Below are 14,448 nucleotides of genomic sequence, written 5' to 3'. Positions count from 1 at the left end.
GGTTTTCGCCAAGAAAATACCAAGCAGGATAATGAAGAACAATCCATTGTCTGCGAGGAAGACATGCTACATGAGAGCTTTTTCTGTTCAGGTAAAATAATATGCCTGCAGAAACAATCTCACCTAAATTGGCAGCTTGTGGCAGCTGTGTGATTTACTCATTGGTGTTAATGTTGCAACATGTGTTACAGTACTAGGGTGGTGGACTGTGTTTCTTGGCTTTTGCAAAGAACAAAAATGAAATTTTAAAAAAAATTTCAAGAAGAGAGCGAGGCAATGAGTGTACAAGGAGTAATAGTAAAGAGACTTGGGTTGGGGTGGCAAGATCCTGGATAAGGTTTGTTTATGTTGGTCTCAGAGTTACAGTATACAAATACTAATTAAGTCATACAACACATTAATGAAGCATATGGGAAGTTTCCCCTTATTACAGAAGGTAGTAGTGGAAGCATTAAGGGTTATATTATAAAGACAAAGAATCACATTAAAATTATTTGTTTACACTTAAGCAAAAATCTTTGGGAAAAAATTTTGGACTATAGCCTAAACTTTTTCTCAAGTCCATGTGTTCAGGCTGTAGCGAGAACTGTACACTTCAGTAGGTGCAGAAATGGGAGTCAAAACTATGGAGTCATGAGGCAGAGGGACTTGGTAGTATTTAGGCGTCTGAATACTGGTCTTTGCCTTTGTTCCAGTGCCCACAACAGTTGTTTTTACAGCTCTCTTCCTGAATGTTAATTTTTCCTTTTGAGCGCTCTATCTGAAAACCTTCCAGCAAGTTTCTGATAAATACATATGAGTACAGGGCAGGAAGTCTGTGCCTCTGCCATAGCTGACTACGGGTGACATCAATTGCTTATGCTACAGGAAAGAGTAAGAGGAGGAGCAGGAAGAACGTTTTCAGCTGATCTGCTACTGCTGTGTAGGGTGAGCAATACAATGGCTTAACCCCAGAAATCACAGCCTGGGGGCGAAGGTGGCCAGGCGTTGTTATTCTAAAGGTGGTAACATTATGATGAAACTACTGAAGTAAACCCACTGTTTTAATAATAGGAAAGGTGATTTATGTTAAAGAGTAAAGGAAAACGTATTTCATAAACCCCAATTGTGCTGGCCCGCAGCAGACAGGAGTGTGAAAATGGGACATCTACCAGCAGAGGGCAACAGTCCCGGAGGCGGGGGGGGGGGGGGTGTGGTGCTGATGGCTTCCGCAGCATCTCCGCCTGGGGAGCAGGATCCTGGGGGGCAGAGGGCTGGGGTGGATGCTCCAGAGCTCTCCTCTACAAATCACACGCTTCAGAAAGCAGTGCTGCAGTGGGAGTCTCTTACTTCGTAAGCTTCAGCTGCCAAAACATCACTGATTCCAGCTCTGGGAAGGTCCCTACCTAGGAGGTCTCCTAGAGCTTCCTTTGGAGCCTTGTGGTAACTTGGATCCCTGTGGGTTGCTCTAGTAGCTAAACTTTAGCTGCTGTTTTAGTTTTGTTGTGTGAAAGCACTATGGCACACTAAATTCTAGCAGTGGTCAGGCAGCAGATACCTTCAGGACTTCTCTGCCAAGGCACCTTGTGCTCTGGGTCCATTGGGAGCCACTGCAGCACCCGAGTGCCACCTCCAAGTGACTTCACTGAGATACCAAGACATCTATTTCAGTAGATACCTTTCACTGGTTTTGTTATATTAATTTCCTTAGTGGACCATATTCCAGAGAACATGTGGTCTAAATACAGATCTGTCTAATATTTACTTAATTAGAATCACAGAGTAAGTTCAGTTGGAAGGGATTTCTGGAGGTGATATGGTTCAGACACCCCTCAAAGCAGGACCAGCTTCAGGGTTAGATCAGGTTGGCCACTCAAAGATAAATATATATACACTTAGTATATACATTTATAAATATATATATGTAAAACCATATATCGTTATTTAAAAAAATCTTTTAAAAAAAAAGAATGAAAAATAATTTAGGCTGAGAAGATATAGCATTGAAAGCTTCCATGAATACAGTGTTTTATGTATACCTTTTCCAGCTCTTCAATGCAGAAGCCATAGTTTTTTAAGAAACTTGATTAACAATTTGGTGGAGGGGATTATGCAACTAAAAAGGAGAGCTGCTACAGATAGCAAATTGTTTATGACATGGATCTCTGGAACTTGTATATTGGCATATACCTGGAAACAGGTATCTACAGGGGAGTGAGGGTTCCTGAATCGTTGTTTGCACTGTATAATCCTGTGATTTGGGGCCTTGCCGAGCCTGGAAGTGTTTTTTTTCTGCCTTAATGCAGTTTGCTTTCTGCCGGGTTTTGGGGAGAGGGCTCTTTCTGTCTTCTGCTGAAGCTGTGGAGATTGACAGGGTGTTGTCCGAGCGTATTGGTACTCTTCACAGAATTGAATTCTCAGAAGCACTCGATATGCTTTACTTGCAACCTTAAACCAGCTGCCAGACCTTGGGCCAGGAGAGAGTTTTGGATCAGATTGGCAGGGATTGTTTTCATTCCCTCCCTTCCTGGCATTTTTATTGAAGAAATTCCTTGCTCTCATAGGGACACAGGCAATGCTTTGATCTCTCCTCTCCCTATGGCTCATTAGAGTTGGGGGATTTGGTCTTCCGCTGTAGATCTGCAGATTGTTGCAGGAATCTGTAAAGGTTTTGGTGGGCCAAGGGATGGTGGTACTGGCTGGAACAGGCATTCTCTGGACTTTCCTGCTCTGAGCATGGGTTATATGGTCGTCAGTGATTGCAGGTAGATTAGATGTGGGAGGAATTTAGGACTACTTGGGATTAGGAATTTTGAAAGAGGCTGGAAAAATTCCACCTATCAGGTGTGACTAATTCCTTTTATCGGGGTGCTTTTTCAAGATATCAATCTTTGCACTTTTGTATTGGGGTTGTTACAATTATTTTGCAAGGCTGATATAAAGTAATCTCTACTGGAACATGCTTTTGTTCCATTCCAGCAAGGACTATTCACCAGTTTGCTGTTGTTGCTGTTGTCTGTCACTGGGATTTACTTTTCTGTGGTTGCTATTGGCATTTATAGAGTCCAGCAGTACACATGCCAGTGGGGCAAAGCATGTAAGAAGGTATTGCTGGTTTGGCTCAACCTAGGTTGAGCCTAGTTCCCAGGTTGACTGAAGTGAGATGTAGATTTTTATGGTGAAAGCCTAATATTTTGTTATTTAAAAGCTATGTGTTAATAAAAATACACAGGTACTTCACAGCAATTTCAGGACCTGCTCTTGTGTCTGGACTTTTTATGGTTTCTGAGGGATTTACTCAATGGAAACAAGCTCTAGCCCTCGTTTTCTAGGTAAATTCTACAATTTTTAGTATAGTTACTTTTTCTCTGGTTTGAACTCATGTCTTGCAGTTTTGCAAGTTGTGCATCAAGAGTGTAAGGCTGAATGGACGCTGGGGAAGTACTTGAGGAACTGGATGTTAAACTGGGATTTTAACAGGATTCTCAGAGAGAAAATGCAGGAATTTGGCCTGAATCCTGTGTGAGGTTTGACTTTATGGCTTTATCTGTATTTCTTCTGTTTATGGGGAGGTTGCCAAATGGTGTTTAAAGAGCAGGACTCTTGGCTCTCCATCCCCATGTGACTTTGATAAACTCCTTTAACTTCCAGGTGTGTTTTCTTATCTGAAGAATGGGGGTGATGACTAGTGAAGATTCTCAACAAGCTTTTGTAACCCTCATGTGGAAGGTGCAATAGCATCTGTTCAATCCTCATTGCTGATACATTTTGAAAGATGTATGAAACTTAGGCTGAGGACATGGTTTGAGGAGAAGGAGTGGTGGTGAACGGAGTTAAATCCAGTTGGTGGCTGGTCACAAGTGGTGTTCCCCAGGGCTCAGTACTGGGGCCAGTTCTGTTTAATATCTGTATTGATGATTTGGATGAGGGGATTGAGTGCCCCCTCATTCAGTTTGCAGGTGACACCAAGTGGGGCAGGAGTGTTGATCTGCGTGAGCATAGGAAGGCTCTACAGAGGGGTCTGGACAGGCTGAATTGATGGGCCAAGGTCAATTGTATGAGGTTCAACAAGGCTGAGTGCTGGGTCCTGCACTCGGGTCATAACAACCCCCTGCAATGCTACAGGCTTGGGGCAGAGCGGCTGGAAAGCTGCCTGGTGGAAAAGGACATGGAGGTGTTGGTCAACAGCTGGCTGAATATGAGCCAGCAGTGTGCCCAGGTGGCCAAGAAGGCCAACAGCGTCATGGCTTGTATCAGGCATAGTGTGGCCAGCAAGACTAGGACAGGGATTGTCCCCCTGTATTTGGTCCTGGTAAGGCTGCACGTTGAATACTGGGTTCAGTTTTGGGCCCCTCACTACAAGAAAGACATTGAGGTGCTGGAGAGTGTCCAGAGAAGGGCAACAAAACTGGTGAAGGGTCTGGAGCACAAGTCTTATGAGGAGCGGCTGAGGGAACTGGGGGTGTTCTCTGGGTGGGTCTGGAGAAAAGGAGGCTCAGGGGAGACCTTATCGCCCTCTACAACTACCTGGAAGGAGGTTGTAGTGAGGTGGGGGCTGGTCTCTTCTCCCAAGTAACAAGTGATAGGACAGGAGGGAATGGCTTCAAGTTGTACCAGGGGAGGTTTAGGTTGCATATTAGGAAAAAATTCTTTGCTGCAAGGGTTGTCAAGCACTGGAACAGGCTGCCCAGGGAAGTGGTTGAGTCACCATCCCTGGAGGCATTTAAAAGATGTGTAGATGTGGTGCTTAGGGACATGGTTTAGTGGTGGGCTTGGCAGTGTGAGGTTAACAGTTGGACTTGATGATCTTAAAGGTCTTTTCCAATCTAAACAATTCTATGATTCTATGAAATGTAGAAGAGTGAGGTAATTTTATTTACAAAGAGATGGAATGTCATTTTGCAAGAGAAATCTCTTGGTACTTTGACTTATCTCTTTCCTTGGCACTAGAACATTTTGTGAATGGAAGAGTAATGAAGAAAGCAAATGTTTCTTGCCTTTATTATAATTAACCTCTAGGGCCCCATCGTTACAGAATAAGATTGAGAAAATCTTTTAATAAAATGAGACAAAAAAAATTTATGTAAAACTCCCTGCATTTGTATCAATTGGAATAAAAACGGCAAGTGTGATTTAGTCCAGTGCTTCAGGCTAAATAGCACCTGCAGCTTAGAAGGACCCAGCTTACCTAACGCAGCTTGTATTTGGCCTGATGGATTGCACAGAGGGACCACTCGATTTTTATAAATTCGGGAACTGGAGGCTAGATCCTGCTTTTTGACGAGGGAGTGGGGAGACCTAGAGAGGCTGGGACCCTCTCCCTTGTCAGCAGGCCTGAGCATCGCCAGTCATAGAATCACAGAATTGTTCAGGTTGGAAAAGACCCTTGGGATCATCGAGTCCAACCATCAGCCCAACTCTACAAAGTTCTCCCCTACACCACATCCCCCAACAGCTCATCCAAAGGACCCTTAAACACATCCAGGGATGGTGACTCCACCCCCTCCCTGGGCAGCCTATTCCACTGTCTGATCATTCTTTCTGGGAAAATTTTTTTTCTAATGTCCAGTCTAAACCTCCCCTGTTGGAGTTTAATGCCATTGAAGCCATAGTCCTCTCCTGCTGCTGGCCTGGGCGCGGGCTTGACCTCGTGGTCAGTCCTGGGGCTTTTCACCCCCCTCAAACTTTTCTTTAGCCTCTAAATTGCAACGATTCAAGTGGTTATGGGCCGCTCGGCTCATCCGCCATCTCCCCAGGGCCAACTCCTGAGGTGTGGAGGCAACTGGTCTAAGGACTAAGACCAACAACCGGCGGATGGATGGACGGACGGGTGGACGGGCAGACGGTGGGGTTCCAGCTCTTCCCCGTCCTGCTGCCCAGTGGGCTCCCGCTCGCCACCATCGCTCGCCCCGTTAGGACGGCTCAGGGGGGGGCACCGACCTATTTCGTCCCCTGCTGCCGGGAGCGGGGGCTGTGCCAGCGGCGTTAACCGGAGCCTGGGCCGGGCGGCGCGGCGGGGCCGCCCCTCCACAGCTGCCGTTGCCCGGAGACGATCGCAAGCTCGCCGGGGGAGGAGGCTGCGAGGAGGAGGAGGAGGAGGAGGCGGGGGGCGGTGCGGGCTGCGGTGGCTGCGGCGGGGCGCGCCGGGGACGCAGCGCTCCGCTCCCGCAGGAAGCGGCCCGGGGCGGGGGCGGCCGCTCGCAGCCATGCCGGGCCCGGGGCGCTGAGCCTGCCCCGCCGCCCCCCCCGGCCCCGGCCCCCGCCGCGCCGCACAATGGAGGAGGAGAGGTGGGTACCGGCCGCCGAGCCTTTGTGTGCGCCCCGGAGCCGCCGCTCGTCGGGGCGCGCAGGGATGCGGGGCCGGGGGGTGCCGTTCCCCGGGGGTGGAGATGCCGTTCCCCGGGGGCAGCGCTCAGGCATCCGGGACGCGGCTTGTGGGGCTCCCCCCCCCCCCCCCCCCCCCCCCCCCCCCCGCCTTAGTTCCTCTCCGCTTGCAGAAATACCTTCTGCACTAAGCGCCTGCCGTGTTCTCGCTGGATGGTGCCATGTCATGGTGACAGGCTGCTTCGCCCCGTACAGCCCAGCCGAAGGAGCAGGGTGGTTTTTCGGGAGGATGTGTTTTAGGTCCGAATAACGAGGTAAGGGAGGCTGCTCCTGTGGGGTGTTTTCTAAAATCCTTCATGGAGCACCGGGGGGGGTGTGTGTGTGTGTGTGGGGCACCCGTGGTGGTGCGCTGCAGGTCGCTCCATCGACAAGACGTGCCTCGCAAAACGCTGGGCTGCCTTTGCTTGCATCGTGAACCTCCAGCAGCCGGCTTCATCGTTCACTTGAAGACGTACCCGGTGATATTTGCTGCTTTTTTGAGTTATGAATGAAAACGTGGAGCTTTCAGGGGTCGATTTACCTGTACGTGGAAGCTGTACGCTGCGCGGGTGTCGCGGCAGGCAGGAGGGGATCCCGTGTCTCCCTCGCATGGTAGCTGGGCCACGTATACTGTATTTCCTGCAAGGCAGCTATTTTGCTCCAAAACCTGTGTACAAAAGTGCTCGCAGGGTCGACCTCATGTCCACTGAACGCATAAAAGAGGTTATTGCTGCACAGGGACTTCATAGATGCCGGGGAGATGTTTAGTGGTTTTGCTCTTCCTTCGTTTTTCCTCCCCTCTCTCAGGGTGCCTTTCACACACCAGAAGCTCACTTGTACCGCTTCAAATTAAACATTAAGCTGGTTTGGGTGGGGTTTTTTTTGTATTTTTTTTAAAAAACAGGATATGCTGAGTGCTTTCTTTTGTGCTGGTGACCCTGCAGGGAGCGGGGAAAGAGAGAGGGCTTGACCTGCTGGTAGTACTAATCGTCAGGGCTTGATAGAAGTTTTGTTTAAATATGATACATTGAAAAATTAAGCTGGGGTCAACCTCCAAATTCTGGAAATTTTCCCTCTGTTGAGGAAAAACACTCACAGCAGCCTGTGGGAGTTGCTTTCCCAGCTCTGAAGGGCAGCTTTCTACCCTTATGTGACTCAAGGGTTGCAATTGTTTGTGTTATTTAATGTGCAAAACAAAACTTTGTCTGCCACATCTCTCTTTAAATGTCATTGTAGGGCTTCTGCTTCCCGTAAGGGTGTGCATGGCCACCTCTGAATATTAGTCCAGATATTAATTAATTTCAAGTGCCTTGAAATCTTAGCTTGTCCTGCTACATGCTAGCCCATGGAATGGGTTTTCCTTCTTTTTTCCTTTATATGTATAAATGAGTCTAGTGTTTGAGGAAGTGGAGCAGAGCTCTTTTGATACCCCAGGCTGGGATCATCCTTGGCACTATTACTTATTAACTTTTTTTATGGTTACCTGCAATGGTCTCATTTTGACTGGAGGCCTTTTGCTGGGGATACAGCGGTGAAAAAGTCACCGGAAAAGTACCTGGACTGTTTTGCCTATTCCTTTTTTTTTCCAGACCATCTGTTTCAGTGCATGAAGGACTGTCCCCATCAGCATTTTCGCTTCCTCTGGAAGTGAGGAATGATTACCCAAATTGCTGCTTGTATTTCTGGTTTTCGGGAAGAGGAAGGTGCTCCTGAACTGGTCGCAGGCAGTAACGATGTGGGGTTTGACTCTTGGCAAGGAAAGCTGGAAATATTCACCTCCTTTTGGGTTCGAAAGGGCATGTTGTGTGGGACTGTGCTGAGGCTGCTTTGCCTGTTCGGAGCAAGTCCTGGGAGGAGGTGTTAAAAAATGACCTTGGTGGGTGAGCACTGTAGCTGGTTCTGTTCCTGGGTTTGTACTTCTGCCCTGCATTTCAACTCAGATCTGTGTCATGCAGATTAGGCCTCAAATTTTACACTCTGTGACTTTCATGACAGCAGAATTCCCCCTAGTTTTTAATGTTACTGTTTTTTCCATTTTTGTAGTAGGTGAGGAACATGTTATTGGTGCTTGCATCACCTCTGACTCTGGTCCCAAGCCTGCCCGGACTCAAATATCCTGATAACTTGCACATCCGAGTTGTTCAGTGGTATCATGTGCCCATGTCATTGCACATGGGCAGAAGCAGCCGGGACAAGGGGGATTTAAGCTGAAACATTCACATTTGGCAATAAATTATTTCAGAATCCTGATTTTCTTTTAATGTGCTGATAGGGACTTTCATTTTATGGAGAAATTACGTAAGGCTGATCATCAGCATGGTACTCTGAATTTGCAAGATGTGTTTGAGTTTGAATAGAAAAAAAAACCCTGGAATGGGGTGGTTTTTTTTTTTGGTTAAATATTAAAACACCTGTAATTTTAACTTTTATCTTTGACTGGGGGTAGTCTCTTCATAGTATTTGAGAAATACAATATTTGCCTTTGAAAGCAAATGGTATTGTCATGATTGAGTTATTTTGTGTTGTTTCCATTACTGTCAGCAAAGACTTTTCTTCTCCATAGTTCCTGAAGTCTGCTTTTTCCCTGAGGTCTCCTTTGCTATGAATATCCTTTTGGGGATCTGTTGTATACCAATTGTGTATTTTTCTAAGCTAATGTCTCCATGTTGATACAGGCACTGAAAAAATTCAACAAAATGGGAAAATAATATTGCTATTAAAAAAATAATAATCCTTTCCATTATGCTACCTTCCATAAGTTTTAATGATAATATGTTTCTCTGAAATCCGCTCAAAATCAATGTCAGTATTTGTATTCCTTTAGTCACATTTTTTTGCTATCTTTGTATATACCTAAAGACAAATTCAGAAATTGAGATTTTTATAAATATGCCATTACAGTGACATCTTTTTCTTACTCTGTCTGCCTGACTTGAGGAATAAAACCATTGGGCATAATGTATTTGTGCCACGATTTTGGCCAGTGATTCTAAACAGAGAATTACACTAGTTAAGGTAAAATGATTTTTCATTTTGCCAAGACTAAATTAATATTTTGGCCTCCATTTATCTTAGTAGAGGCATTTGAGTTTTGAACACTAGTAACTGCTGTTGGGCATCTGTCAAATTTTTAGATCAGGGCTGTATCAAACCTACCAGAAAGTGAAGATTAATATTTTATGGTGATGAGTGTAACGTATCCCACAAAGAAGCTCCATAGGCTTTGAAAATTTGCGGTTAGCACGTCACTTTTAATATAAGTGCCTGTGGAGGCGCTGGGTTGCCCGCACTGCGGGAGAGCATGTCGCTGAGCCCTGTGGAATCTTTGCCCAACCTTTGGGGGCTGAAGCTCCATGGTGTTACGGGACAACCCAGGAGAGCAGACCAAAGCCTGTGGTGCACAGGCAGGAGATGAGAGCAGCTCCCAGAGACACCCCCCCACCCAGTGCTGCACAGCAGGATGAGGCTGGTCTGGTCTGGACATGTCTGGAGTCCCGTCATCTCTCCAATGTGAGAGCCTGGTGGAGAGGGACTCATGTGTGGGCTAGGAGCTGAGCCCAGCCACTGTTCTCCCAGAAACATGAGCAGAAGCTCATCCTTCTCTGCTCGGAGGAGAGTGCATTTGAGATCTGCCCCTCCTTTAGGGTGAACTCCTGGATCCAGTAAAGCCAGTGGTAGAATTGGTTTTGACAAAACTGGGATTTTTGTTCCTGGGGTTTACCAGCTCTCTGCACGGCAATAATCTTGCCAGGGGACAGTTTAGCTCTAAGGAAGGCTTTTATTCTTCCACATAATCTACAAAGACATCTGTAATTACTGCTGGTAACTAAGGCAACCCAACTTTATAGTTGATACATGCATGCAGCAGAGCTATGGGTTATGGGTTTTTAAAATACCTTTCTGTTGGTTGTTACACGGCCACGCTCAGGCAGGAGCTGTGCTGTTGAGCCCAAGGGTAGATTGAGCCGAGCCCTGCCAGTGGGTCTTGGAGAGGAGGAACACAGTGTAAACGGGGATCTGATTAGCTTCACTGGCTTAACTGAGGACTTTCAAATCGGGGTTCGTTTGTTCTACTTGGGGACGGCGTTGAAAGGCCACACAGGAGGTGGCGGTGGGGTTGGCGCTCTCTGAAAGGAAGAGCCTCTTTGCTTATTTTAAGAGAATCCTGCTGTGTCCCTAACAAGGATGTTCATCTGGCCCAGGGAAATGAAACCCTTTGTTCGTTCACTTGGTGCACGGCCTCAGATAGCCCAGGAATAGAACAAATTGCTCCTGGCAGCCGGCTTGCGAGTCCCGCCGGTGTGGTGGGACAGCAGCTAGGCAAACGCGGAGGGGCTGGGGGGAAAGGCTCCGTGGTCACGGGGTGCAGGGGCACGTCCAGGTGAGCTTTCATCAGAGGACCCTGTTCCTCCTTTGCATTGCTCCGTTAATGTAGTAACAGTGTAATAAGTGTAATAATTCTTAGTGTTGTGGGGAAAAAAGGCTCAGAAGAGGGCTATGCAATGCACTGTTTTAGTCTTGTCAGGAGTAGCTTTTGCTTTATGGCAGGTTGCATTTGCTTGGAGCGTTTAGGTTCTTGCATTTGTATGTTGGAAATGTGCTGGTGATCTCTGAGAGCGCGTGCATGGGGGTGTGAAATCTTCCTTGCAGATAAAATCATCCTCAGTCCATTACTGGAACAGAGTTCTGTGGAAGCTGAGTCAGTCTCAAAGATGAGTTAAAGGCTCTTGGCCATTAATTTTTCAAATGTGTTTTTTATGAGTCATTTGGAAAAACTTTAAATAGCATATCTTGATTATTTGAAACAAGTTTTTAACCAGACTATCTGCAGTATTTTCCTATGGTGAGCCTTTGGCAAAATGTGAAATCCACCCCTGCTAATAAAGCTGAGGATGTCTTTTAGGATGCTTTTAAAAAGATTACTTTTCATACATTTTAGGAAGAACTGACTGATCTTTTTCACAAATGCTGAAGCAACGTTTTTGCTTTCAAAGTACACAAACGGTGGAGTTGAGGCTTTACGAAGGCTTGTTGATCTGACATTTACTTTGGTGTTCAATGAAACTTGCCGTGTCCTTTGAACTGTATCTTTTGCCAGCAGAAAAGTTTGAACATAATAAATCTTTGGTCTCCGGCACTGGAGTGCTAATAAATAAATCTCAGCGGTGTGCTTTTTCTTATTAAAGAAGCCCCATGATTTTTGTGTGTGTTGCTTTTTGTACCCCACAAGGTCTGTCTTTGAGGATGACCGAAGCAGTGTCCCACAGCGGTCCAGCTGTCCCGCCCCAGGAGCGATGGGTACAGCTGTCCCTGACATTGCCTTTTGGTTTCACTTTCTTTTTATTCCTTTTTCTTTCTTTTTTGTTTGTTTTGTTTGCTTCCTGTACATGTTTCAGCTTTGGAGACTGAAAGCTCAGTGAAGTCCCTTGCACTTTCACTCCCTGGAGCCGGCGTGCCGCAAGGGCAGGTTTAGCTGCTTAAAAAGCAAGGGTTTACGTGGGGGTGTTAAAGCTGTGGTCAAACTTCACTTGGCCGAAGATTTCAACCAGGGCTTTTGGTAGGTAGAACACTGAGGCTTAGCTGAATTTGGCCGTGTCCCTGGAGCAAGGAGACCCCGTCGCTGGGGTGTGCAGACCTGGGGAAGAGCCGAGTGCTGCCGCCGCTCTGTGCCTGTGAATGCCGCTGGCGGTACGTGCGGTGCAGAATGAGTCCAGCTTTCTTTGGGGACAGAAAAGCTGGTTGTGTTGTTGCCTGGTACCAGTCCCGTGAATACTGAACATGTAACAAGAGGCACTCTACTTTCTGATTTATTTTTTTTTCTTTTAACCCAGTCAAACTAAGCTAATTGGATGATGACTGTAACATGGTCTGGGAACTCTTCTCCCTCACTGGGACATGTGCTGAGTGATGTTGTGCTCAGCCTTGTGGCTTCACTTATGACTGAAAATATTTTGCTTGCTCAGCAAAGTGAAAGAATTGGACTTGGCTGGTTTTTGGCATTAACCTTTGTCTCGGGCACAAAGCTGGAGGCTGCTCGGTATGCAGGCACGTATTCGAGCTGTGTGCAGCTTGGCTGCTAATCAGCATCTTGTTTCTAGAAGAAGGACAATGCAACCCACCGAGGACAGCTGGGGGGGCAAAGAGCTTCGTGTGGGCTCAAGGGACACGGTGCTGGTAACAGCCACCAGTCAGGACCAGTCAACAGCGGGGGTGTAGTGTTCACCAAGGGCTTCACACTGTCAAGGGGTTGTAAATTGTGAATAACTGTTTTTTCAAACACACATTGTGTGTGGGTATACGTGTATATAGATATCTATGTGCATGCATGCACACCTTAGCGGAGGGTGGCAGGTTGTTCTGGGAAGGGATCCCTCCACACTTCCCTGGCTTTGTACCCTCCTTCAGGCATCATCTTCTGGTCACTGGAAAAGTCAAGATGCTGAACTGCCCAGAATATGGTTTAACCTGATTCAGCCTTCTTGATTGTGATACAAGCCCAAATAATAAAGGTGGCAGGGAGGAGGGGCCAAACATGAAGCTGAGGGAGATTGTCCTTTGGAAGGAAGACTCTGAGAAGGTCTCCAGTCTGGTGCATGGTGGCCATGGGGTTACAGTCTGAGGTCTGCCATTCTCTTGGGGTTGGCTTTCGATGTGGATGACCTTGCTTGACTCGTCTTGTTTGCCTTTGCCTGCTGGCAGGTTTGAGGGGTGAGCCGTGGGTGGAAGCAGAACAGGGACCTGACTCTAAATGCTGCTTTTTTCGTAGGTGGAAACCTTTAGCTCTGAGTGATTTCACACACTTTCAGATCAGGGAGGTAGAGATATCGACCTGATGTCAATTCTGTATAAAGAGCCAGTGCTCCCAACGAAGTAATGAGGACGCGTATGTGCCTTAGGCACCTGTTGGCCTGGTTAAACACAGCACAGAACTGGGTGCATCTGGTCTGACATTACCTCTAGAGCTGGTGGTTCTGGTAGGAAGGTCTACTTTAATAATTCATTCTATAAGTTTCAGTGACACTAAATAGACCTATTTCTGAAATGGATGTGGCCTCTGTAAAGCTAATGCTTTGGAAGCTGTGCAGGGAGTTTTAATAGTCCTTTTCTACTTGCCTCTATAGAAGAAGGTACAAGTCACGTATTGCATGCTTGAGTTTTTCAGATGGGGCATTGAAGGCTAAACTTCTCTTTCTCTATATGGATGTTAAAGTATCCGTGGTACTCCTGTAGTTCCTGGTGCTGAAGTCTATTTCTATTCAGTGAGGCAATTATGTTCTGGCTTGAATTTCAACTTATACTGCTTTCCTGGCCTGAAGCCTGCAAGGCTGGGCTTTGTCCTCAAGTGTTTGGCACTTTTTCCTCTCCTTCCCTGCTGACTGAAATGTGGGTTGAGCTGGCTTTCAACATCCGTGCAGAAGTAGTTGCATTTTGTGATGCTCTTCATACAGTGAACCTGAGCCGACTAACAAACATGCAAGTAACTCCGTGCATAATCCCTGTGCTGCAGTTTTATGATACTTTTTTTTTTTTTGAAGTGTCATTGAATCAAACTTTCTACCCCTTTTTTTTTTTTAGCATTAAGCAGAGTTCCCGGTCCTCTGAGGCAGCTGAAGATGAAAAGGACCAGCGCACAGTGACAGTCAACCCCTCTCACATGAGAAAGGCATTCAAGGTCATGAATGAATTACGGAGGTACACTTTTGACTTAATGGGCACCCTCTCTGGTTTAGTAGAAACACGCTGATTGGAACAGGAAGGCTTCTGGGAGACTTAGAAAAAAATCTGTGCCATCTTTGTCACAGCTAATAATTGCATGTAGAGAATTAATCAACAAGTAGGAAGAGACAGCTAACATAGAGCCCTTTTGTGGTGGGTTACTCTTCCCAATCTCAGACCACTCTATTTTCCCAGCAGAAGGAAGCCAGCTACGGCTCAAAAACATTATCTGAGCAATAGCCTTCATTTATAGATAATTCACTTAGTCTTTTTCATTACTTACAGCAAATTCAGCTGTAAACTATGTTCTTAACTGAGCTAATGGTCTGAAAACCAATAATAGAACATTACAGACATTAAGACACCTACGCATAATTACAGACCAAAGAT

General features: G+C 46.4%; 1 protein-coding gene across 5 annotated transcripts in view; it reads left to right on the top strand.

Moving 5' to 3' along the window:
• Positions 1 to 11: 11 nt before the first annotated feature.
• The window catches only part of KLHL3 (kelch like family member 3), a 55,949-nt gene continuing 41,512 nt past the window's right edge, over positions 12 to 14,448 (top strand). Inside the window, exons 1-2 of one of the 5 annotated variants that reach the window (XM_074838869.1) lie at positions 12 to 91; positions 13,918 to 14,034. In XM_074838869.1, the coding sequence (XP_074694970.1) occupies positions 13,997 to 14,034 (38 nt within the window). In that variant the 5' untranslated portion in view covers positions 12 to 91; positions 13,918 to 13,996. Of the gene's footprint in view, positions 92 to 6,125; positions 6,268 to 6,496; positions 6,618 to 13,917; positions 14,035 to 14,448 lie in introns of those variants that run through there. The other 4 variants (XM_074838871.1, XM_074838868.1, XM_074838870.1 and 1 more) reach the window with 4 other exon arrangements.

Source organism: Strix aluco, chromosome 13 (genome assembly GCF_031877795.1).
Source record: "Strix aluco isolate bStrAlu1 chromosome 13, bStrAlu1.hap1, whole genome shotgun sequence".
Taxonomy (NCBI): domain Eukaryota; kingdom Metazoa; phylum Chordata; class Aves; order Strigiformes; family Strigidae; genus Strix; species Strix aluco.
This window is presented reverse-complemented; position numbering and strand designations above follow the sequence as displayed.